Source organism: Protobothrops mucrosquamatus, unplaced genomic scaffold (assembly GCF_001527695.2).
Source record: "Protobothrops mucrosquamatus isolate PMUCROS unplaced genomic scaffold, P.Mucros_1.0 scaffold_164, whole genome shotgun sequence".
Lineage (NCBI taxonomy): Eukaryota > Metazoa > Chordata > Lepidosauria > Squamata > Viperidae > Protobothrops > Protobothrops mucrosquamatus.
The window spans coordinates 317,476-341,842 of NW_015386240.1; the positions used below are offsets into that span (position 1 = coordinate 317,476).

General features: G+C 33.8%; 1 protein-coding gene across 2 annotated transcripts in view; it reads right to left on the minus strand.

The window, feature by feature from the left end:
- Nucleotides 1–329: 329 nt before the first annotated feature.
- Nucleotides 330–24,367, minus strand: part of MEGF10 (multiple EGF like domains 10) — a 68,772-nt gene continuing 44,734 nt past the window's right edge. Inside the window, exons 13-24 of one of the 2 annotated variants that reach the window (XM_015821422.1) lie at nucleotides 18,297–18,443; nucleotides 14,865–14,999; nucleotides 13,833–13,961; nucleotides 11,096–11,224; nucleotides 10,473–10,601; nucleotides 9,065–9,193; nucleotides 6,346–6,582; nucleotides 5,129–5,256; nucleotides 4,869–4,992; nucleotides 4,683–4,727; nucleotides 3,092–3,298; nucleotides 330–550 (exon numbers count right to left, since the gene is read on the minus strand). In XM_015821422.1, the coding sequence (XP_015676908.1) occupies nucleotides 390–550; nucleotides 3,092–3,298; nucleotides 4,683–4,727; nucleotides 4,869–4,992; nucleotides 5,129–5,256; nucleotides 6,346–6,582; nucleotides 9,065–9,193; nucleotides 10,473–10,601; nucleotides 11,096–11,224; nucleotides 13,833–13,961; nucleotides 14,865–14,999; nucleotides 18,297–18,443 (1,700 nt within the window). In that variant the 3' untranslated portion in view covers nucleotides 330–389. The remainder of the gene's footprint in view (nucleotides 551–3,091; nucleotides 3,299–4,682; nucleotides 4,728–4,868; nucleotides 4,993–5,128; nucleotides 5,257–6,345; nucleotides 6,583–9,064; nucleotides 9,194–10,472; nucleotides 10,602–11,095; nucleotides 11,225–13,832; nucleotides 13,962–14,864; nucleotides 15,000–18,296; nucleotides 18,444–24,367) is intronic. The other variant, XM_015821430.1, reaches the window with a different exon arrangement.

The following is a 24,367-nucleotide window of genomic DNA, read 5'->3' on the forward strand; positions in this document are numbered from 1 at the left end:
GCTCCATTCAGTCACCCTGACTCTACCCCAAATAAAGGGATTAAGGGGTCATAAAAAGAAAATAATTGTATGTCAACATATATAAGTTGATAGTGAAAGGTGGCTGCTTCTTCTGAGCAGTAGAGTTCTCACAAGCATTGTTCTATAAGCTTGGATAAGCCAATGCATCATAATGTAAATGTTTGGCTTTTTAAAAAAAGTTTGATGGAAAATCTGACATGATTTTCCAAGCTTAACGTCTATCTATCCATCAGCAATGAATGTATAGAAACTATAGTTTGATTCTCGTCCTTTATGTACAGCAAATGTTTACTGGATGCTTGTAGGAAAACAGAAGAAGAATAACCAGATTCCGCTTTTCAAGATAACTTGATTAAGTTCATCAAGGATTATTCACTGTTTTCATCTTTGTCTGAAGATGCAGAACTATCCCGAGGAGGCAGCAGGTCATAGTGGCAAGGGATGTGGCTGTTTTTTGGTAAATCATAAAGATCTTGGCTGATAGGTCCATTATTACTTAAATTGCCTTGGACAACACTAACGGTTGGTTCTGCAATTTAAAAAAAATGTATGCATTATTACTCTGATATTGTGAGAAAGAATTATAAAATTTAATCAAATTAATGAATCCATTCATTTAGGAGTTTCCAAGCTTTAAAACAGGACTCTCAAAAGGAGGAAGCTGCTGGTAGCAAGTAGTTTTGCCACAGCTTTTCTCCACCCACAGCTTTTAAACTCCTTTGGAGCAACTTCCCTTAACTGCCTCAACCAATAGATAGATATACATGAGGGCAAAGTCACCCAGAGACTTCCTGTGTTTCACAGTTCTTAGAGTGCAAGACAATGGTCAATTCAGGAAAGTGTGAGGGGATATACATGCCATATTACACTGCCCCCCCCTATAGAGGTGAGATAAAAATCTAATTAACCTAATCAATCCTAGAAAAGGTGTTTTATTTCCAAGAGTATGTGTGGTGAAAAATCTTTGGGTCATATTGGAGTTTCATTTGGTAATGAAACTCATACTACTTAAATCTCTGGGGGGAAATCTACTTTAAAAATAGATGATAAAATGTTCTATTGGAAAGTTGGAGCAGAAGCTTTTGTGACGTTAAACTAATTATTGTATAATGGTTGTTTTAAGGATTTGTCCTGACTTTAAATTAAATTTGATCTTCCAGTTCATAACAGTGGTGGTATTTTTCAACTTAAGCATGTCCTAATGGGCCAATGTACACCAGATGCTTTGGCTACTTCAAAGGCATCTGAGATACTCAATTATTTGAAGCAAGCCATGGCAGAGGTAAAATTTATAACATATCTCTATGTAAAGTTTAAGTATATTTTTAAAATGGAACTTCTGAGATATTCAAAACATGGACTCAAGAATTAGAATCTTTGATAATGCCCTATCAAGGGCTTCACGTCCTTACAAATGTTAAAATGTATCAATAGATTTGAGATTGACGTTGATTCATCAGAGAATTGTATTTTGACCACATTGGATTCCCCAAAGAATATGCTTGAAAGGATAAGCAGCTTTCTTTTTTGGAGGTGTATAAAATTTGAGGGATCATTGATCCATATTGTGGGGTCATATGATCCTCTGATATCTTTTTGGAATGATATTCTAATGTATACGAAAACTGGAATAGTATTTTAATGTACATAAAAGTACTTTTAATGTACAAATTGTTATGTAAAATGGCTATACAATGTGATAAATAAAATAATATAATAAAATAATAAAATAAAATAAAAGTAGATGTATGGCAAAATCTTAATTTGTTAATGTGAATGTTGAATTCAATATCAAAGCCTTGGAATTATCTGGGATACCTGGCTGTTCAACTTTGTTTCAAAGCATTCAATGATGTAGCAGCAACAACTCTTACTACTTACTCATTCTCATGGTCCTAAAATTCCTCTTTATTTAGAATTTGAATTTCTCTTGCTAATGCTTCCATCCGTTGGTTCTTGTCCTGTGATTGAGCACTATGGAGTTGCTGCATTTGTCTCCACATAACTCTTTCTGCTGGGCATCTTTGTCTTTCATTACTCTGGAGCTTCCAGATGAATAAGACAGCACTGCCTTATCTCCTTCTTGGCCCTATGTTATTCCCCATCGACAAGGACTTCCCATTTTCTGCCTCAAACTATTTAATGTCCATCTGACAGCCAAACAAGGTAAATGAAGCTTAGCCTCTAATCTTAAACTTAATTCAAAACCAAACTTCAATGCTTTTCCATTAATTATAACTGGAAAGCACAATATATCAGCTGCTATCGTCCCCTGTGTAGCTTATATGTTTATTTAATCAGTTTTCTCCTGATTTTCATGACAAGAAATCTGAAGTTGAGCTGAATTTTCAGGAATTGTATAGCTGAATTATATAACAGGATGACACATGCCAAATTGAACGCAACCTTTTTTTAAAGAACTGCCAATATCATTTTTATTTCTTGGCAAAATTGGAAATAATTTTCAGGCATTGTAGCCTCTTATGAGAAATAAATCCTTTCAGATAATTATGCCCAACCATTTTATATTCTTTTCAGCCACCACCAAATAACCAAAATGAAATGATGAAAAAGTACTTCATTTTACAGTATTTTTATTTAATAAGTGTACGTTTATTGACATAATAGTTTCATGTCTTCATTTTGGACTCACTAGCAATTTTTTAATCACTTATACGGAAAGGCTTTATTGTTGTGGCTCTTCAACTAATGAATTAGTCCTCACGTACCACTTAAATAATTTCTGCTTAAAATAAAGTGTTTTCCCTTTTTCCAGACTCTTTTGATAATGGCATTAAACAATTTGCATTCATTTCAAAATGGTATTTTATCATGACAGCACAAGATAGAGGAGGGCATCATAGTGATAGCCACTAATGCCTTCTAATTTAAGAAAATTTAAGGCATTTTTTTTAAATCAAGTTGTTCATTACCATTATTTATAGACTATCTTTAAATAGGCAGTGGAGTTGTAAAAACAGACAGATTGTTGATGTGGAAGCAAAAATAAGAAAAACAGAACAAAGGTTACTGCAATAGAAATGGTAAAAATTCTAAAATTGGGACTTACCAACTTCATATACATTTTTATTAGACGAAACAGAGTTATTAATTTCTGCATAGGCAGAATCCCTGTGTGCTGGTGATTTCATTTCAACATATCCACATTCTGAATTTTTTGGCATAAGTGCTGGTGGATCTTTAATAGTAGCATATGGGTTTTCAGAGCTACTTAAGGAACAGTTACTTAAATTATATTCGGAATTCTTTATTAGATCTAAGAAAAAACAAAAATGATAATTTAATGGTACTATAGAAGGACAGTGAATAACAAATTAGAATTATTCTTTGAAATATTTTGGTTATTTGTCAAGTTTCTATTTTTAGTGCAACTTATACAACAATACACAGTGAAACAAACCAGCAAATTAGTTATATGCTAAGCCAAAGATTTCTTCTGCATTGTTTCAACTATTCACAGTGAATTTAATGAAAATTTTATAATTTGTTTTATAATAATAAACTTGGAAGGGAACTTGGAGGTCATCTAGTCGATAGTAGCTGATTATAAACTTGATATAAATCAGTATCATGATAAGGTTGTAGAAAAAGCCAACATTATTAGGTTGCATCCACATAAATATCGTTCCTGAATTATGGGGAATAGTATTTCCACTTCAGTATTGCAATGAGTTCTGGGAACATCTATAGCATTCAGATAAAATTGAAGAGGTTCAGAGAATAAGGAAGAAAAACTAAATCTTATGAAGGGAGACTGAAGGAGCTCAGAATGTTTAGCCTCAGTGAAGGACACAGGGTAATGAAGATTCATATTTTGTTGTTGTTGCTAGAACCAAAAAGTATAACCAGAGAGATGATAGGCTAACCTTCATTGGAAGCAGAGATGGTACAGCTATATATGAAAATAGTTTAATAAGGATTCTTTGACTTAGCAGGGGGTAGGCCTAATAACCAAAAAGTTTCTTTCTAACTCTGTTAAATAAAATGATGGGTAGAAAGATGTTCAAAAGGCCAAAGAAAAAAACCCCAATTGTTGTATTCTTTTTCTTTATATTCAGCAGCAATGCAACATATGCGTGTATATAAAACAATTACATAGTATTGAAACATACAGGCAGACGTATGACCACAATTGAGCCCAAAATTCCTGTTGCTAAAAGAGACATTCATTAAGTGAATTTTGCCCCATTTTACAACCGTTTCTTGCCACAGTTGTTAAGTTGTTGAGTTGTGAAAATAGTTGTTAAGTGAATCTGAGTCCTCTATTGACTTTCCTTATCAGAAGGTTGCAAAAGATGATCTCGTGATCCAGGACACTGCAACCATCAAACATATGAGTCAGTTCCAAATTTTGATCATGTGACCATGGGGATGCTGCAATGGTGGTAAGTGTAAAAAACATTCATAAGTCACTTTTTTCAGTGCTGTTGTAATTTTGAATGGTCACTAAATGAAAGGTTATAAGTCGAGGGCTACCTGTGTTTTTGATGTTCATGAATTAACATATTCTCAGTATTAATTTATAGTTCTAACATATTTTTATGAGTTCCATCCAAATAGGGATCAGGTCCAGGGTTGCCTAGCTTCCAGAAATCTACCATCTGTCAATGTATTTTCCTTTGGAGAAATTTCATACTCACCTTTCAAAGATTTCCCCAAACAGTTTCTGTCAACTCCAAAAACCCCTGTAAATAATGGAGAAGAAGAAAGCCTAAATATACTAGTAGTCTCTTCTGCTGGGAATAGTTACGTTTATTGTATTAATTGTTCTTAAATTCTAAAATCTATAGTATCGTGTTCTGAACTGTCTGTTTTTATATTCATACCTAATTCATTGTGGTAGCCTCCATGCTTCCAATCAGCAGGCAATGTCCCTGTGTAATCCATACCTGGGGCTCGCTTTTGAGGATCCATGTTTTTAAGATTCACAAACAGTTGGTTTTTGTTTGACTGTTTCAAATTTAAAAAAAATAGTAAATAATGAAATATTTCATTGTATAGAAGGCAACTGAAAGTGTGGTGTTTTTGAGATAGGCAGTTCATACATCCATCTAGCATGAAGTATGCTGCCTTTTTATTTTCTTACCTTTGACAGAGTCATCCTGTTCAAGTTGTTGTCATTTGCTGTATTTGAGCATTGTGTTAGAGTGTGATAGCTGGGGTTGGAGAAGTAGTGACTATTAGTGCTTCCACCATTATTATGAGAAACAGTTTCTGCAAAGAAATAAAATAAATGCTTCATTATTACCCATCCTTGCTTTATATCATAATTCTTAACTATCAGACAGCTCTCCTAGAATTAAGGGATATATTAAGAATGGTTTATATAATTGCTTTGTAATCCTTTTTCATTTTTAAATGTACCTTCTAAACTTAGCTTAGTCTCTTCTCAATTTTTATGATTCTTTTAAAAATATATACTAAATGATCAATTAATATTTCACAGCTTTATGGAAATAATATGCATGTCTCTGCATTCTAAAATTTATTTATTTAATAATTCAAATTACTGCTAGCCTTTCATCTGTTTTTATGTGGATGTTTCAAATGCATTTTATTACCAAAATGAAATATAATTTGTTTTCAGTCTCTATAAAAGTCAAAGCAAATATAATACTATTTTATCCATGTAATTTGCATTGTAATACATTGGGAACCATCTTAGAAATACCCATTCCTTTGTCCCAGCTCCTCCCACATATAAATTTCTTTTTAAATAACAGGTAATAAGTTCATTGGCAGGAGCAATGAATGTTAATCTATTTGGTTTCCCCATAAATTACCAAAATAACTGTCTATAAATTATTCTGATAAAACAAGGTCAGGTAACTAATTTTTTCCAAATGTTATTGGATTCCAACCATTGTTTAATAGTAGTTATTCTTGCTTTGGCAGATGAGAACTGGAATTCAACAACATCTGGAGGATCAAATATTATTCAAAGACATTACATTACTTTGGGAGATTGTAATGACTACAGCTAAGCAATGTAAAGAAAGTTAGTGGTTAACAAGTAGGAGATGCTAAACAATTTCAGTATAAAATGTTGTACTGAGGTGTAAGAAAGAATTCTAGATTTTCATTTTTCTTCATAGCGCTATGGTCTTTCTATGTGGTCACTAGGAGTCGAAAACACTTTGATGGCACATAATCAACCAATCAATCAAAGCAAAATCTCCTGTTCCTGTAAAATTTGCTAATACCATACAAAGCCCTTAACCATTAAAACAATTTTTAAAATTTCCTTTGCTAAAATTATGTCTAACAGAGATAGAATTAATGCCTTCGATATGGTATTCCTACCTGAAATTGTATAATCTGCATTGATAACTCTCATGGCAGGTGTATAGGTAACTGCTGGCATATTTGTTCCTTTTCCTTTCTGCTTTTGTCTGTAAACAATGAACAATGCAAGCAGGAAAAGGACAACAAGGACAAGAATTATAATTCCGGCAATAGCTCCAATTTGGTAAGAATCAGCTGGGATGGCAGCACTAGTACGGCTTAAACTGTTTAGGTTTCCGACAATGATCACCCCTGCTGTGAAAGAAAGAAAGAAAGAAAGAAAGAAAGAAAGAAAGAAAGAAAGAAAGAAAGAAAGAAAGAAAGAAAGAAAGAAAGAAAGAAAGAAAGAAAGAAAGAAAGAAAGAAAGAAACCAGTCATAAACATATAAAAGAAGTCCTATGTACATATTTTTTTTCTGATTGTGTAAGATAAACAATATATACTAGAAGTGTATGACATGTTTTGAGATGAAAATATTGTTCATACTCAACTCTAATCTACTGGCAGCATTCTAACACTGTTGCAACATCCCCCCCCCCCCCATCTCTGAGTTAGAACATACCATTAGGAAATGGGTACAATTCCTTTAAGATTAGAATAAATTTTAGAATGGCCTTCTAAGGTGGAAAGAGGGCATTTGGGGATCATAACATTTCAACATTTCAACCTCAAAATGTTTTGAAATGTCTAGTATACATTAATTTATAAATGGTTTAAGTATGCTTGAAAAACATGCTCAGTGGGCCAGAAATGGAACATGTCCATACACTGCTAGAACTTGACATCCTAAGTATTGCTGATTAATCTCTACACCAACAGGTCTTGGCACTATCCAAGGGTGTCAAACTACACCAGGGTGTCAAACTGGTAGCCCGTGAGCCGAATGCTTCATGTACAGGCCATGCCCTCTTCGGCTCTGCAAAGGCAAAAAATGTCATGATATGTCACGATACATCACACGACTTAATTGAGTTTCACACCCATGGACTGCACAATCCTTGCAACTATGGCTAACACATTTCTTCCTCTGCTCAGTTCAACCATTTTGGAGGCAGTGAGTCTGTGAAGGGAAGCAACATAAAAGAAAGAAGGAAAATAGAAGGTGTATGCCCAATCCCCTTGTCTCTTCTTTTCTGCCCATTTCCTATTGGGGACCTGCAATCAAACTTGTCACATTATGTCCTGGCCAGTGGAAAATCTGATTGTCAGATATGGTGTTTCGTCCCTAAATGGAACTTGGTCCCAACGAGACAGCTGATAAGCTGTAAGGCAGGGGTTTTCAAACTTGGCCCTTTTATGACTTGTGGACTTCAAGTCCCAGAATTCCTCAGCCAGGCATGCTGGCTGAGGAATTCTGGGAGTTGAAGTCCACAAGTCATAAAAGGGCCAAGTTTGAAGACCCCTGCTATAAGGTAATTACCCTTACCCCTTATTCATTGTTCTCCTAGGCAACTTATCTCAATACTCACTCTGGAAGGCCACTCTGGAAACAAATTGTTGGTTGCCTAAAAATTTATTTCTTGTTCAGCCTAACCTAATTTATAGGATTATTATGACAGGATGAAAAGGGATACATATACGTACATACACACACACACACACACACACACACACGTTTTGTGTGTGTGTGTTTGCCTAAAAATCTATGCTTTTTGCAACAACCAATGTTTTTTAAAACCCATAACAATTGCTATTTTCGAAGAACTTTCTTTAAAGATATTAAAATTCTTCAAAAAATGTTATATTTGTTTTGTAAGACTAAAACTAGAATTGGAGAAATTAGCACATTTTTTCTAACTTGGTTTGTACTTCAAACGTCATACAATAGTTCTAATTACAGTACATATAATCTTCTAGATTTCTAAAATGTTAAATTCACTATAGATCCACTTTGATTTAAATAATACATATAATATTTGGCTTTCTGTTTAGCAGGCTTTAATTATTAATATTTTTGTAATTTTAATATATGTGTTTAAATTTAATTATATTTCATCATCAATGATTTAATTATTATCAGCTACACTGACTGCTGGATGGAGCAAAAAAGGCAGGTTATAAAATAAATGACACACTATAGATTATTTTATGATTTTATACTTCAAAAGTTATGAAATATTTTATAACCTGTATAAAAGTTAGCCACGGTAAAATAAAACACAGGTAATTTCCAAACAACTTTACAGATTATAAATCATACACTTTTAAAGGAGAGGTCAAATAAATATAAAGTGCCAGATGGGAATAAGAAGTGTTCAGGATGTATCTCTTCTACATTAAGACCCCTGGAAATTCAGCTGTCAATCCACTTTCTATGCCAAATGTTAATAATACCTTATACATCTCCAGGATTGTTTAGGAAATGTTAGTTAGATCAAATTGGAAGATGTTTAATTTTTAATCCTGAACCAACTTAGTTCAGATCAAATCATCTTAATGTAAAACGGGGTTTTTTTATTAAACATATACTAGATTGTGCATTAAATCTGATCTTAATCATGCTTAGGAAGAGGTCAGTGCCATGTAAAAGTTAAGGAATTGTGTCTGATTATGCGTATATAGAGTGGGAGTGGGATCCTAATAAGCGTCACATATTGTGAAATTAAAACGCTCAGCATTCTTCATCATTGTCTAGTATGCTAATCAGAAAACTGAAATAGCAAAAGCATCCATATAAATATACTTTGGGAGGCAGTCCTGTCACCTTTTTAAAGAACAATTTTTAGAAAATATTACCTTGGTCACATCTTGCTCCTTTCCAGCCAGGGCTACAATAACAGGTTCCAGTGATATGGTCACAAGTTGAGTTGTTTAGGCAGTCACATATTTGCCGACAACCATAACCATAAGTACCTGGAGGACACTCTTTAGAAATCAAGAAAAAGCACATAGAGGTTTTACTTTATTCAAATTTGCAGTCAGATTCATAAACTAGTCATAAGTGAATATGAGAAGCTTAGAGTAAAACTGGGACTTCCCAATTCTTAGTAATAGAGAGTAAAGATTTGCTACATTAATGGGTATCCATTGATCAGCAGGACAGGAAAGGTTCCATTTCCCATACAACATGTCTTTCCCCAACTTTTTTTAAAATTGTGTGTATGCAGGAGAAAGGAGAAATGAAAGCCCTATGTCAAGATAGAAAGTCTTCCTGTGTAACAAAGTCACATATGTTTACAGTGCTATAATCAGATTAGTTTATAAACTCCTTTGAATTAAACTCTATGAATAAATTCTTATTGCCAGGAAAACCTGTCACCACCAGATGGCAAAGTTTCACAAGAATTTATATCTAAGCCATAGCCTTATGTGCAGAAAGAGGCTTATAAATGCAATCAAATACAATTTAAAATAAATGCATGCACAATGTAGTATTCACTCCATAAAAGATAATTTTGTCACCAAATTTCCAAAAAGGGTCCACAGAAAATCAGGTTGCTAAAATAGCTGGGAAACCATTTGTTACAATAGAAACCAAATTCTCGGAATAAATATATTTTTTCCATTGTGATGTTTTACACATATTATATAAAAAATGTATGTTAGTAATTGCAATAATTGTAGTTGAAATGTAGTTTCCTGGGTATTAACTGTAAATATTTTCTTTTGAAAAAACAAAGTTTAAGGGAAAAATACTGGTAAAATGTTTCTCATAATATGCCAAAGCCAACTAAGATATTCAGAACATATACCAGTTCTTAGAGGAAAAGAAAAAGAAAATTGTAGATTTTTTTAAACTGATGAAATATTATTGAAAGTAACTTCGCCTAGAAGTTACAAACCTCCATCTTAATACCCCTATTCACATTACATTTTTTTGATTTCAATGGAATGTGGATGCCAGTGACTTTGCTTAGAATTGCATTTTAAAGAGTTAACTATGCCCTCTTAATACCACCAAATTCAGTGAAAATCAAGACTTAAGATCAAACTTTAAATAACTTCACTTTGGATTGAATTCAGGATGTATACAATATGGTTCATACTGTATGAAGTATCATTCATTGTCTTTGTCTTATCCATTTAGTTATCTGTGTAAAATTTTATTATAGTCATCATAGTCTGAATAAGAAAGAGAGCTTAGTACATTTTAATTATACATACATCTCCTATTAACAATGTGTAAGAAGGATTTCCAACTCACTCTGTTCACAGTATTTTCCCATGAATCCTGTGCGACATGTACATTGGCCTGAGATGTGATCACAGTCGGCTCCATTCTCACACTGGCAGATTGATGCACAATCTTTCCCAAAAAATCCCAGTGGACACCCTTGAAGAAGAAAGTAAGAAAATAAAATGAAGCAGTATATATTCAATAACTGCAACTCTGAAGAAAATAACCCATGTATAATCCAAAGAAAAGATAAAGCATTATAATCTTTAAAAGTGTTTATAATTGAACTAACACTTCTCTAATAAAAAAAATTCTGAACTTCCTTAGTAGGATCTTGGTAGAGTATAATTCTGCTTAAATGAATAGAAAGGTGCTATATTCATGCAAGTCTGATGCATTTGTAATCATTTTTGAAACATGCATAGCTGTTGAAATTTGAATTTCTAATTCTGGTTTATATCCTATACAATACCATTTCTCACTTTCTGACTTGTGAATAATATTACTTGAAGATATTAAAAATTCCTAAAAAGAACAGGAAGCACATAGATTATTCTGTCATCCAACAGAAGCTCCTCTAATTTTTAATTTTGATATTATTGTTTCTGAAATGCAGAATAAATTTATCAAGGTAAATATGTTTAACTCACTTTGTGTGCAATAGAGACCAGTCCATCCTGGTGTACATTTACACTCTCCATCATAAGCACTACAGTGAGCACCATTGTGACAATTGCATGTATGAATGCAGTTTGGGCCCCAATGAGAAGGAGGGCAAGCTGAAACGAAACAAATCAAATAGTGTTATTGCAACATGAAAATATGCAGAGTAAACGTATTATGGGTTTTGTTTGAGAGAATGTGTATAGCAAAATTATCCCATTTTTAAGGAAAATATTTAAAAAATATAGCAGGTGAGAAGACTACAATGAGAATATAAAAATTTTGGTTTACTTGGTTTTTTTATGTTCTCCATAATGAACAATTTATTGTGGAAAAGCTAATGATGAGTAGGGGTTGCCAAGTCATACATATAAAACAACAACAACAGAGGTTTAATGGAGATAATTCCAAAGGCTTTTTAAAATAATGGGGGTACTTCTTCCTTTAAATATTATTCTTTTCACAGGAATGACATAAATGGATTTTCCTAGTTTAAAAGTCAGGCTTAACATACAGTAATATAACATAATATCCTTTCCTTCAGCTGGCACATTTATTTCTTTCAACCAATTTATCAGTTGTACATTGGTAAGGAAACAAGACCTATTACCATTGACCAACAGTAGCTAGAGGCCAAGGTGGACAACAGTCCAGTACTGGACCTAGGAGGGCAACAACTGACTTGGAAGAAAGGGGATGCAACACTATTAAGTTCTGTTCTCTTAACTAACTTTCCCAATGCCCCAACTATCATATTCCCAGTCCCTCCACCCATTCAGCCCTTTCCATTCATCCATTCCATTAGCATTGACCACCATGTGCAGAACACATCTGAAGATAAGTCCAGAAGATTCATTCAGTTGTACTAATCACTGCCCACTTTGAACATGGACCTCTGTCACCCTCTCACGTCTGTCACAAAGATTGTGACATTTCTTCCTGCAAGACAGCCAGGAAGATGCTGCTTATAAACATCACTTTCCTCAGTCTGTACTACCCTTGAATAGCAGCAGCGGCACAGCAAGCAAACACTTCTCCCAAAATTTCCCAACTGTCTTAAAAAGTCCTCCAATTCTATCAACTTCAAATGCATACATAAGAAATGAGCTAAGTCTACAATTAGTGAGATAGGTAAGTAACCTATGAACTTTTCTTCTAAGTCTGCAGAATTGTTTTTGCTAGTAGAGGACAGAAGAGTGTACCTCACAAAATAAGCCTGTAATCCAGTGGTTCTCAACCTTTTTAATGCCGCGACCCCAACCGGTCGTAAGTCGAGGACTAAACCGGTCGTAAGTCGAGGACTACCCAACCGGTCGTAAGTCGAGGACTTTCCCTGCCCAGGAGCGCCGTGCATGCGTGGTTCCGCCCCCTGCTCCGGCCGAGGCGTAGCTGGCAAGCGGCAGAGACGGAGCAGGCCGACCACCAGCTGGCCCAGCCCAAGGGAGGTAAGGCACCCGCCGGAAAAGGGGGAAAAAAATGGCGGACAAAAAAAATGGCGGACAGCCTTGCTTGGCGACACCCATGAAATGGTCGATCGACCCCAAATGGGGTCCCGACCCACAGGTTGAGAACCACTGCTGTAATCAGTGAAAGATACTGCTGGAGGGCAACAGTAGCTCTCCCCTTCTGTACTATTTGCCTTAAATATACGCCTTCTATACTAGTCTCTTCTGTGCCCACTAATTTTGGTAGCCAAGTTCTTTCAGAAAATTTCATCATCAAAAGCACATATCTGACACACACACCCCAAAAAAACTCTTTAAGGGATTCTAGTTCTCAAAAACATTGGCAACAATATGATGGCAAGTACTGTATACACTGGGGAGTAAATTCTTCTGAAATAACATTTCTCAGTTTTCCCACCTTTCTAAATTGTTTTCACTTTCAGTCTCTATACAATGTTTTCTTATCCTACTAGTTCTTACTGTATCTACCGTATTTCTCACTTGGGGAGGCAGTCAGCTTTGCTCTCTGCTGACAGTTTCTTTTGGCTGGCCCCTGATAACTCAGTTTTCCTTTTAACTGTGCCATGCTGTATTTTTACTAGATTAAGTCTTAAATTTTCTTTAGATGAACTGATATGTGCAACGCTCAGTATGCCAGCTCCTTTTTCATTACAGCCCAGACTCTAGTACCATCAGCCAGTCAGCAGTTCAGTACTCTAATGGGCAACCATCTTGTCATCCAGCCATTCTGATTTTTATCTGAGTTTTATTTATTAGTTAGCGGCTGGCCAGTAGGTGGAGAGCACACAAAAGTACTTATTTTTCCAGAAAAGAACTTGTATCTTTGAGAAACTTGACTTCTCTCCAAAACACTAGGCATGGAGAAGAAAAAACCCACACTGTTTTAGTCTGTTACAGCTGTGCTTGTCTTTATACACTTATCAAGGACGGTTCCATATTTTCCAGCTTCTTCTTTGTGAACGTTTCCATAGATAAAATACAGGAATGTTTTTATTTATTTATACAGCAAATACTTCAGAGCTAATGAATTATTTATACAGTTTATATCAGTGGCTATGTTGTGAAGTTTGAATTTTTCAAAAGTGGAAAATGCACATGGCATATATTTCATGCACTATTAGAAATGGAAATATATTGAGATAAATTAGCCATGCTGCTTTGATCATTTTATTGGTTCTGAAAATGTTTTAATGAACTAAACTCTAATGAAATAGGCCCTAAATAGAAACTTCCCAAAGAAGGAAATGCTAGTACTTACGCTGGGAGCAATCACTACCAATCCAGCCAGGATAACATTGACAAGACTTGTCGATTGGATTACAAGTTCCATTATTTGTGCATGTGCAAACTCCTGCACAGTTCTTTCCAAATCTTCCACTGGGACAAACTATAGAAATAAGTTACAGAGGTCGTGAATACTTATGTTTTTATACTTCTGCCCTGGTGCGCAGTGGTTAGAATGCAGTATTGCAGACTAACTCTCCCCACAGCTTGGAGTTTGATCCTGACAGGCTCAAGGTTGACTCAGCCTTCCATCTTTCTAAGATCAGTAAAATGAGAAGCCAGATTGTTGGGGGCAATATGCTGACTCTAAACTGCTTAGAATGGGCTGTAAAGCACTGTGAAGCAGTATGGTATATAAGTCTATGTGCTATTGTTATTGCTATTTTTAAAATTTTTAAAGATACTTTTATATAATAGTCAGATGTCAGCAGCTACCATTTTTTTCTATAACCTTTTTTCCCCTCGTCCCATTCTCTGGCTTCCTTCTCTTTATCTTTGAAGACTTCTCACATTCTCTCATTATCCATACTCACTATTTTGTCCGTCTTCTGTTTATATCTTCTTTCTTTTTCCCTGCTTGCTGTGTGGTATATTCACCATGCCCCTTCTCTCTAGTCCTCATTTAGTACTCAATAGTCTTATTTCAGTAAGTAAAAATATCATATATAGAAAACTGTTTCCATGATTTATCTTTTTTGTTAGCACAAGGTAACCAAAAAGTAAGAGTGTCTGGGAGTGTCTGTGTTTCTGATTAACAAAGGCATCAGCTTTCATGAGCTGCAGTTCACTCCATCATATAGCAAGGAAGATGATGTTTGAAAATGCAGAACCACATCTGAACTTAATTTTTTGACCGTAAATAATAGGTCTATATGTATCATTTACTGGATGAGACTATGCTGCTCAGTATAGCAACTGGTACAATGATTTACATAAGCCTAGCAAATAAATGTGTTATAAGGACAAAACTGCAAAAACAGTTGTTGGCATTATTTGATGATCCTACCTTCGTTACAGAGAGCTCCAGTAAAACCAGGTAAACAGTCACAAAGTCCTGTCACATGATGGCATGGGCCGCTGCTGTGAACACACTGGGGGCATGCCTGGTTACAGCGATGACCATAAAATCCGGGAGAACAAACTGAAAGAAGAGAGATGCTATCATATTCACCTTCCACACATACTTATCTGATCTAAAAGAACTGAGCTGGATTCATTTGGAGGGATTTGGAAATACTGGAGAAGTTCTAATTCATGCAGATTGGTTCCATACAGCTTCAAATATTAAATTTTCTTCAAATCAAGCTGGTCTCCTCATCCAGTTGAGTCACCACTGACATTATGGACATACATTTTGTTTTCTTGGCAACATATACTATTGCTTCTTTCAGGATTTATTTTCAACTTACAGTGTTTTTCTTTCAAAATAGTAACTACTTGAAATTTAAAGACAGCTTGATACACAATGCATTTTACCTAAATTTGCTATTATTTTATTATAGAGTCCCTATATAAAAATTATTATGCTCATAATTAAGCTTTTTCTTATCATAATTGTCAACAGTGTAATAATTGTTTTTTCTGTGACTAGATCAGACTAAAATCACTACAATTGCGCAGTTTAATTTTTTTTTCAGTACAAGAGTAAGTACAGACAGCTGCACACTGCTGTTTGTTTTTATTCCATTCATGAGTTAAAGAAAAAAATCCTATTAAGTCTTATGCCAAAACACCAGTTCTTTTTCAGAGAATTATATATCCCCATTTGGACTGACTGAGGAAGAAAAAAAATGTTGGGTAGAATTTATGTCTTTATAACTCTAACATTCTGGCATTCCTTTCAAGACCAATCAATATATTAACAAATGTTTCAAGTTATTAAACAGCAATTAACATTTACAAGGCTAATTTTTGCTTTTACATTTTTAGAATTGTCTAGAAGTCAATCAGTCTGACAGGTTCCTTAAGAAGGAAAAACAAAGCATTCCAGTCACATCTATTTTTTGGTAAAAAAAAAAAAAAATCCACATCCATAATTTCTTCCTTCTCTCTTCATGCAAGTTAGGTACAGTTGTATAAACATTGTTAGTGCAACTATCCTTTAGTTAGTATGTCCTGAACATACTAACAAGTTACCCTGTCTTATAATAAAGAGAGTCTCCAGGCTATGTCTATGTTATAATGCCATTACTTCATTTAATTTACAGTGTTTCAGCATTAATTGAATAGTCTTACAAACTATTCATCAAGGATGGCTCCTATGTAGCTTCAGTTCAATTCAATGGGGTTGATGTGGGAGTAAATTTGATGGATTAAATATCCCATAGATAAAGATGGCTTAACATCAACCACTCAGATTGTTTTGTTAATTAAGATGTACCAGTTTCTATAGCTTAGACTACTACATACATTCTCATGTCATGTGTCAGATTCCAATTTATAATAACATAAAATGCTTAGAAGAATTAAAATGATAATAAAATAAAGTCATATTTTCCCAGCATTCAAAGCGAGGATATAAGTATCCTCTCACAATGTATGATAGTATGATAATGTAAAGGTATGGTAGATCACAGAAAATGTCCATTCTTTGGTAAGGTTTTATGGATACTTTCAGAAAGAGTTTATGAATAAAAGAAGCACAGTTGGCAAAAAAAATATAAGTTGGGGGGAGAGTGCATAGAGACAGGAGAATTAGAGCAGAGAACAGTAACAGAGTGGAAAGTAGATAATGAAATGTAAATTAATACAACATATTATATTACATATACAATATCTAATATAATATTATATATTACATTAATACAACAATGCAATTATATTAAGAAATAACTCCCAAGGTGTGATTTTAAAATAGGGTTTGACCCCCTATACCGTACAAGTAGGTCATTTATTGCCATTATTTTATTTCAACTGGTTTTACTTAATCAGTACCCTCTTCCTTTTCCATTACTGAGATTCTTTTAAATATATAATTATTAATTTTTATACTTTATATTTTTATCATATATTTAAATAATAGTCTCTGAACCTTTTATTTCAATTTGTTTTTAATAAGTCAAAAAATCAATTATAAACGTAGCTCATCAATAGGCAAAGAACTTTCTCTTATTTACTTCTTCTAGGTGGATTCTTATTTATTTGTTTGTTTGTTTGTTTGTTTGTTTGCTTATTTCATGCTTTATTTATATTATTTATCAAATGTATATTTAGTATTACTTTTTAAAAATAAATCAAGTTTTTTTTTACTGGCTTAACAACTAAAATAGAAGTAGCAGGATTCAATCTGAGTCAGTCACCTGGACCAAAAGTTTATTCTTCCAATCTTTTGGGCTCATGCTGGAGCCATCCTCAGGGAATTTCTCTCTGTCCAGAATGTTTGCAGTGGGCTGTTCTACATGCTATATTTATATGGTGCTTGGTTGTGTGTGGCTTCCAGTTGTTAATTAGGTGTTGATGGCTGGCTATTAAGTTGTTAACTGTTGTTTCCTTTTGCTGCCACACCCTCAGCTTCTATGTAGCTGGTAGGTTGATGGTAAATCAGCACCAAAACTCATTGGTAGTTTCACATTGCAATGAACCAGTACATGCATTCAGTTTCACAGCTACCTACAATTGTTAGCCAAGCAGAGACAAAAATAGTAAGAAAAATGATTAAAGCCTGGGAAGCAGGCCCCTTGTCGCTCAATAGGACTACTGATTTACCACCAATCTTTGAATTGGCCAAGTGGTTTAGAAGCTTTCTGTATCAATGCAAGTGCAAAACACTAAAGCCCTGATGGCGCAGTGATTAGAATGCAGTATTGTATGCTAACTCTGCCCACAGTCTGGAGTTTGATCCTGAGTAGGCTCAAGGTTGACTCGGCCAACCATTCTAGATTGTTGGGGACAATATGCTGACATGGTAAACTGCTCAGAAGGTCTGTAAAGCAAGGATCCCCAACCCTCAGGCCACGGACCAGCACCAGTCCACAACCACCAGGAACTTGGCCATGCAAATGAAAAAAAAACCCATCCACACATGTTTGGGATCCAGGCAGCATGCGAAACCACATCCAAAGAAAAATTGCCCTCCATGGAACTGGTCCCTAATGCCGAAAAGGTTGGGGGCTGCTGGTGTAAAGCACTATGGGGGGTAAATAGCTCGTAATTGTTATAAATACCCAGAATGGAGCTACCAAATTAAAATATATTTTCCATCAGCTTTCCTGTGGGTATTGGACCATTCTGAATAATTTATTCAATTTAACAGGAGGCAATTATGCACTTGCTCCAGATATACATACATACATACATACATACATAAATACATACATATATATTACTAACTCAGATTACTAACTCAGCATATCATTTTGTAAGAATATTTTTCTATCATAAAATAGTTTGCTTATATGTTAGTATTATAATCATAATAAACAAGGAACAGGTAACTTACTTCTTTGACAAGTAGCACCTCTGTAACCAGGTGCACACTCACAGATTCCTTCATCTGGAGAACACGATGCTCCATTTTTACAGTAACAGGACAATGAACAGTTTGGACCCCAATGTCCTTCCGCACATACACTGTCACAATGTATACCTGCAAACAATTAATATGTACAGTTATCAATAACAATACTAGGAGATCAACAAAACTACCAGAAATAAAATAGTGAATGAAGCATAATATAAGCCTGGAGTTTCAGCATGATTTCCACAGGCTTCTATATACCTGCTAACGGATCAAGAGATATGTTAGACACTATGCCCCGTATGACTATTTCTTTCTATCTGAGAGGAAGCTAGCAAATTGCAAAGCAAAATGTAGCTCAAGTACATATTTCCAAGAATACTTCTGGGCTATGCATATAGAGGAACTCTTTGAAAATAAATTGACAGTCATCTATTTAGAGGCACACAAAAGGTAAATTAAAATAATGCTCATCTGACCAAAAAGAAGCATTGAGATTATTTACGTATATCTGATTATTTACTATATTTGAAGCCACAGCAAGTAACTTTTGGGTCCTTGTGATTAAACAAAAGCTTCTTTTTAAAGGAAGGACCAAATGAGCTCAAAGTAGGGAGAAAAGGGGAGAATTGCTATAACAAATAGGAAACCAAAATCATTGGGTGACCTAAATAGATAGTGCTGTGCTATTCAGTTGATGCCAATGATGGAATCAATTGGGCTTCAGATCAAGACCATCTTATTTTCAAAAGTAGTTGAAATTGCTTGTATCTGCAATTTATGAATAAGTTGCCTTAAAGCATTATATAATCGTAATATATTGTAAATATATTATCTTTTGAATAGCTTAAATATCCCAGTTTAATCTATTAGAAGGGCAAAGATTAAATAATTTTAAATGTTATTTGTTTATTTAAAAATATATGCATTGGGTACACAAAAAACCTAAACAAATAAAAGTTCACTTGATTGCACAAAAGAAGTCAATGGAACGATAGTCTCTCTACAGTTAATAAGTTCATAGCATCATTTGCTTTGGAAAACAACTTTTTTCCGTTTTAAAAATCATATATTGTATAGTATGTCTGGAGTTATCTTGCTATCTTACTAACTTATATCTGTACTTGAAATGTATTAAAATAGATATTCATATTTTTCTATTCTTTTTCCTTTTCCTTTTAATAAAGTAGAATAAAACTAAGAAAAAAATATCCTTACAGTAATCCATATATTAACTCTTATGGGGGCTGGGAACAGAATCCTATTTGGAAAATATCTTTCTTGGTTAGAATAAAGGGGAATGTAGGTTAAAACTATTATGACCCAGGTCTTTTTATCCAATCTCCTAGAGAAATAATAACAGAACTAACTGTAGTGGAAAATGCATCACATTGAAATTTGACATGAACTCAGAAACTAATTTTATACAGGATACTGAACAAGTATAAAGGAGCTATTTTTCCTGATTGAATGAAGATTTGAATGGATTTTGAATTGACCGTCAAGACATAAAATTAGTTGTACCATTAACCTCTTGCAAGCTGATTCTTGTTTAGATATCTCAGCTTTCTGAATCAAGTCACAAAGTAACTTATTTCTTAATAGCTTAGAACAGATATTTAATACTGGAATTTTTAAATTCAGCCACCTATATTTGCAAATAAATCAAATTCCTACGTTGGGTGTCATTAGATCCACTGAAAGGTTGCACATCACACCTTATTAATTTGATTCTGCTGGTACATTTTAAAAGTATTAAGTTTGGATATAGAAGTAATAATAATAATAATAATAATAATAATAATAATAATAATAATAATAATAATAATAATAATAANAGTAGTAGTAGTAGTAGTAGTAGTAGTAGTAATAGTTGGAAGGTCATCTAGTCCAACCCCCTGCTCAGGCAGGAAACCCTATACCATTTCGGACAAATGGCTGTCTAGTCTCTTCTTAAAAACCTCCAGTGTTGGAGCATTCACTGCTTCTGGAGGCAGGTTGTTCCACTGGTTAATTGTTCTGTCAGGAAGTTGCTCCTTAGTTCTAGGTTGTTTCTCTCCTTGCTTAGTTTCCACCCGTTGCTTCTAATAAAATTGGAAGGGACCTTGGAGGTCATCTAGTCCAACCCCCTGCTCAGGCAGAAACCCTATACCATTTCAGACAAATGGCTGTCCAGTCTCTTCCTAAAAACTTCCAGGGTTGGAGCATTCACCACTTCTGGAGGCAGGTTGTTCCATTAATGTACATAAGTTTGAAATAAGCAATTTAAGAGAATATTTTGCTACTTTTTTTACCAAACAAGGACAAAAAATAAGATTTATTTCAGAGATTGTTTTGTTTTATGTTTTAATTTAATATAATATATTTCACCCAATGTAAAACGTCTCTTATTTCCCATCTCCCAAAATAAAGCACTATAAAACTTAAAAAAAAATTAGTTTTGAGTAGACATGTAGGACTTTGTTAATAAATGGAATAATTTATTGTTTGGTTAATACATAATATGATATGAATACGTGATAAATACATTATTTATTAGTTTAACAATCTATGGAAATAGAGAAATTAAACCGAAATAGCATTTATGATTACAGTTGTTTACAATCCCAAATTACTGTTTAGCAAAATGAATATCAATTATAGATAGCTTTAAATTTGCATGTTCTTTTTTTTCTCCTTCTGCGGCCCAACAGTGAGGAGGAGACTGAGAACCTCTATTTTTATTTTGCCTGAAACCTAAACTGTGGTTAATATTAACAATGAGTTATTAAAAACAAATCAGCTGGTTTTTAATTTGATTTTTTTAAAATAAAAATCGTATATGGCTAGAAGTCACCAGGTTGCATAAATGGATGCAAAAACTTCTCTGATCATTCTTACAGTTCAGAAGTAGAGAGGAAGCTCATTGCAATTTTGCACTGTCTTTAGTATAATATGACTATATATCTGACTGGTAATGAAAATGTATTATTTTTGTACACATGCAGAGCAATTACTACCCTGATGAATTGTGTTCTTACATATGTCTTTATCAAATACATGTATTTAACTAAACACTGCTAAAAGAATTAGGAACCCAACCAGGAAAATGAACATATTTGTACACATTCTTGTTTTGAAGGCCACATGTTAGCAAGCAGCTCTGCCTTAATGTTTAGATATTTCAGCCCATAGATGACTGCAGGAGTACTCGGCATAGAAGGCTTTTACACCAAAAATTACACAGATGCTTTTTTTATATATATATAAACCTTGAATATTTAAAATGCATTTTCTGAAACAAAAGAATTATTAGCAAATAAGTCCATTAATTTCGTTCCTGAGGAACAGATCGGTCAGGAAATGTTTTGCCAGGAGAATGGACAAAGGCCTCTTTTATGGACTTTGCAAGTTGCTAGGCAATAGCAAAATGGTCATTATAAACTTCAGCTAAGCAGCTCTGAAGAAATCCTCAAACTCGGAGAACTATGCCAAGAGCTTCACTTTTAAATTAGCATTCCTGTAGCACATACAATGGTGTGAATGAAGGGAATGATTACTTGGATGATATTATCTGTCTTGCTATAAAATTTGTAGTCTACATGTAGTCTATATAAAAAAAACTTTTTTTATATTTTAGCAGTAATACTTCTATGGAACACTGTGGTAACATTGGCATGTGGAAAACCTAATCTCCGTACTGTGTCGTTGGGATCTAGTAAATGATCCATGCTGACAGCTGCTGGACTGCATATTAAATGATATTTTATATATTTGCTCATGTTTCAAAGGTACAAACAAGTCAAAGGAAGGCCCTCTTCACAAGCAGTAAATACTGTGATTGTGCAATACTTTGGATTCAAAGGCAAAAATATGCTTTGGGGTGTGCAGGATTGCAAATGTGGCATCTGTCTACATTTCCTTGAACCAAACATATTCTTTTCCTGGACTAGAAGAAAGAGTTTACATTAAGAAAAATAGACAAATATCTGTTTTTCTAAATGCAAACTGTGGAAATAATTGCTGTGTCAAAAGTAGAAATTGTAAAATTAGAAAAAAGAAAACCTGTGCTATATTGAGTTTGATAGCTTAACCCATCCCTACCCAAGATTGTTGATCCCAGTAAAGAAAAAAAAAGAGCGTAGGATTAGGGCTATTACACCGAAATGTTGAAACTTCCATCATGTCATATTTATCTATACTATATTATAATTAGATTTTGATTGTACTTTTGGCAAAACGCTTAGCAGGGAATTCTACATGTAGCATGGGTATCACTAAGGCAGAAAACCTAGCTATCAATTTAGCTATAACACTAGAAGAATTGTGTAAATGTCTTGATTGAACAAAGCCATGATTGGTGATAGAAGTCAATATCTATGATCTGTTCTTATTGTGATAATAGATTATTGAATGTAAGAAGAATAAATAATAAAGAGCATGAATTCATTAATGAAATGAAATAAAAAATAATTATGTTGTGTGTCTGTGAAAGTAAGAAAAAGGCAAAGGATATTATAAGCTAATATTGTATAGTGGAATTAAGGAATACATGCAGAGAAGTAAAGGTGTAGATTAAATCATTAATGGAGGCAAATAATATATAACATAAAATTATGTTGTTCTGTATTGTTTCATATGCTGTATTGTTTCATAGCTCATTATAATTATATGTGTTCTGTTGAATGATGATAATATAAGTACCAGAGATGAGCTTTGGGGAAATTGTCCAACATTCTGAATGAATATTATTTGAGGGAATATGATTCTGCTAAGTGAAAGGAATAGATTGATAGGAACAAGAAGAGAGTGAGCAAAAAAAAGTGATAGGGCCTTGAGAAGACACAAGAATAAATGAGAATGCTGTTCAGTGGATAGCTTCTCAGAAAAATGTCAGTTTGTTTCATTTACATGGTTTACATTTATAGATGAGAAAATGAATGTAAATCTAAAAGCATATTCAATTTGATTGTTTTTGATGAAAAATTGAGAATTACTGAAAAATACATGAGTGATAAATGTCTGAACGTGGAACATGCCATATTTTGATAGTGTCAAGAGAGGATATTTGGAAGTGAACATGAAATAAAAGGAAAGACAAAAGAAAGCAGAATGAAAGTAGAACAGGAGTCACAGTATGCAGAGGTATTGGAAGATACAGTAGAGAAATTTCCCAACAGTATTAATAAAAAAATGAGCATACAGAAAGAAGATATGGAAGCTTCTCCAATATGAAATATATCAATGAGTGAAGTTACAATAATGAGAAGTATGAAAAATATTTCTAGGTTTGGTGAATGGTGAAGTGAAAGAGACTATGGATGAGCAATAGTACATAAAAGAGAATAATTGATGAAATTAAAATAAGTAAGTTATAGTATTCAGATAAATATTTGCAAAGAGTGTGATTATTTTGATTAAGAAACACTTAAAATTAAAAGAAACAAGAAAAAATGGTTTTGGTTTAAATAAAAATCTGTTCCGGAAATGGATGAAGAAGGCTAAATAGACAGTCTTTAGCAGAATGAATGAAACTAAAAGAAAACACAGTGGGATTAAACTGAAGAGACAAAAGGTTGTGAAGTAGTATTTCAGAGATTTACAAGGAAATGGTAATAATATCTTGAATATCAAAATTGAAAGAAATACTATAAATGTTAGTGTCCAAGAAAAAAATGAATGAAAAGAAAGTCATCCATGCTGTGATTAGTTTGAATAATAATAAGTTTGTAGGTAGTAACATGTTAATGAAAACTGCATTTGACAATTGTAAGAATGCTTTCATTGTTCTGTTTACCAAAATATAGCTGGCAAGAATAAATTAAAAGTCTAGTGAGGAATTAATTTTAAATTTGTTAATTTAAGTGTCTGCTAAAAATTGGTTTGGTTCAAATACTTTTAATCAAAAAGGAACAAGAATTGACAATAAGCCAATTGTAATACAGCGTGTGTTTTAAATGCCTCTTGATTATTATTTTTTAATCTTAGAACTGCATTCCAAATTTATAGAAGTTTGTAATCCAAAGGATAGATCCAAATTTCTCATTATCCTGAAAAAATGGAATCAAGTTCAT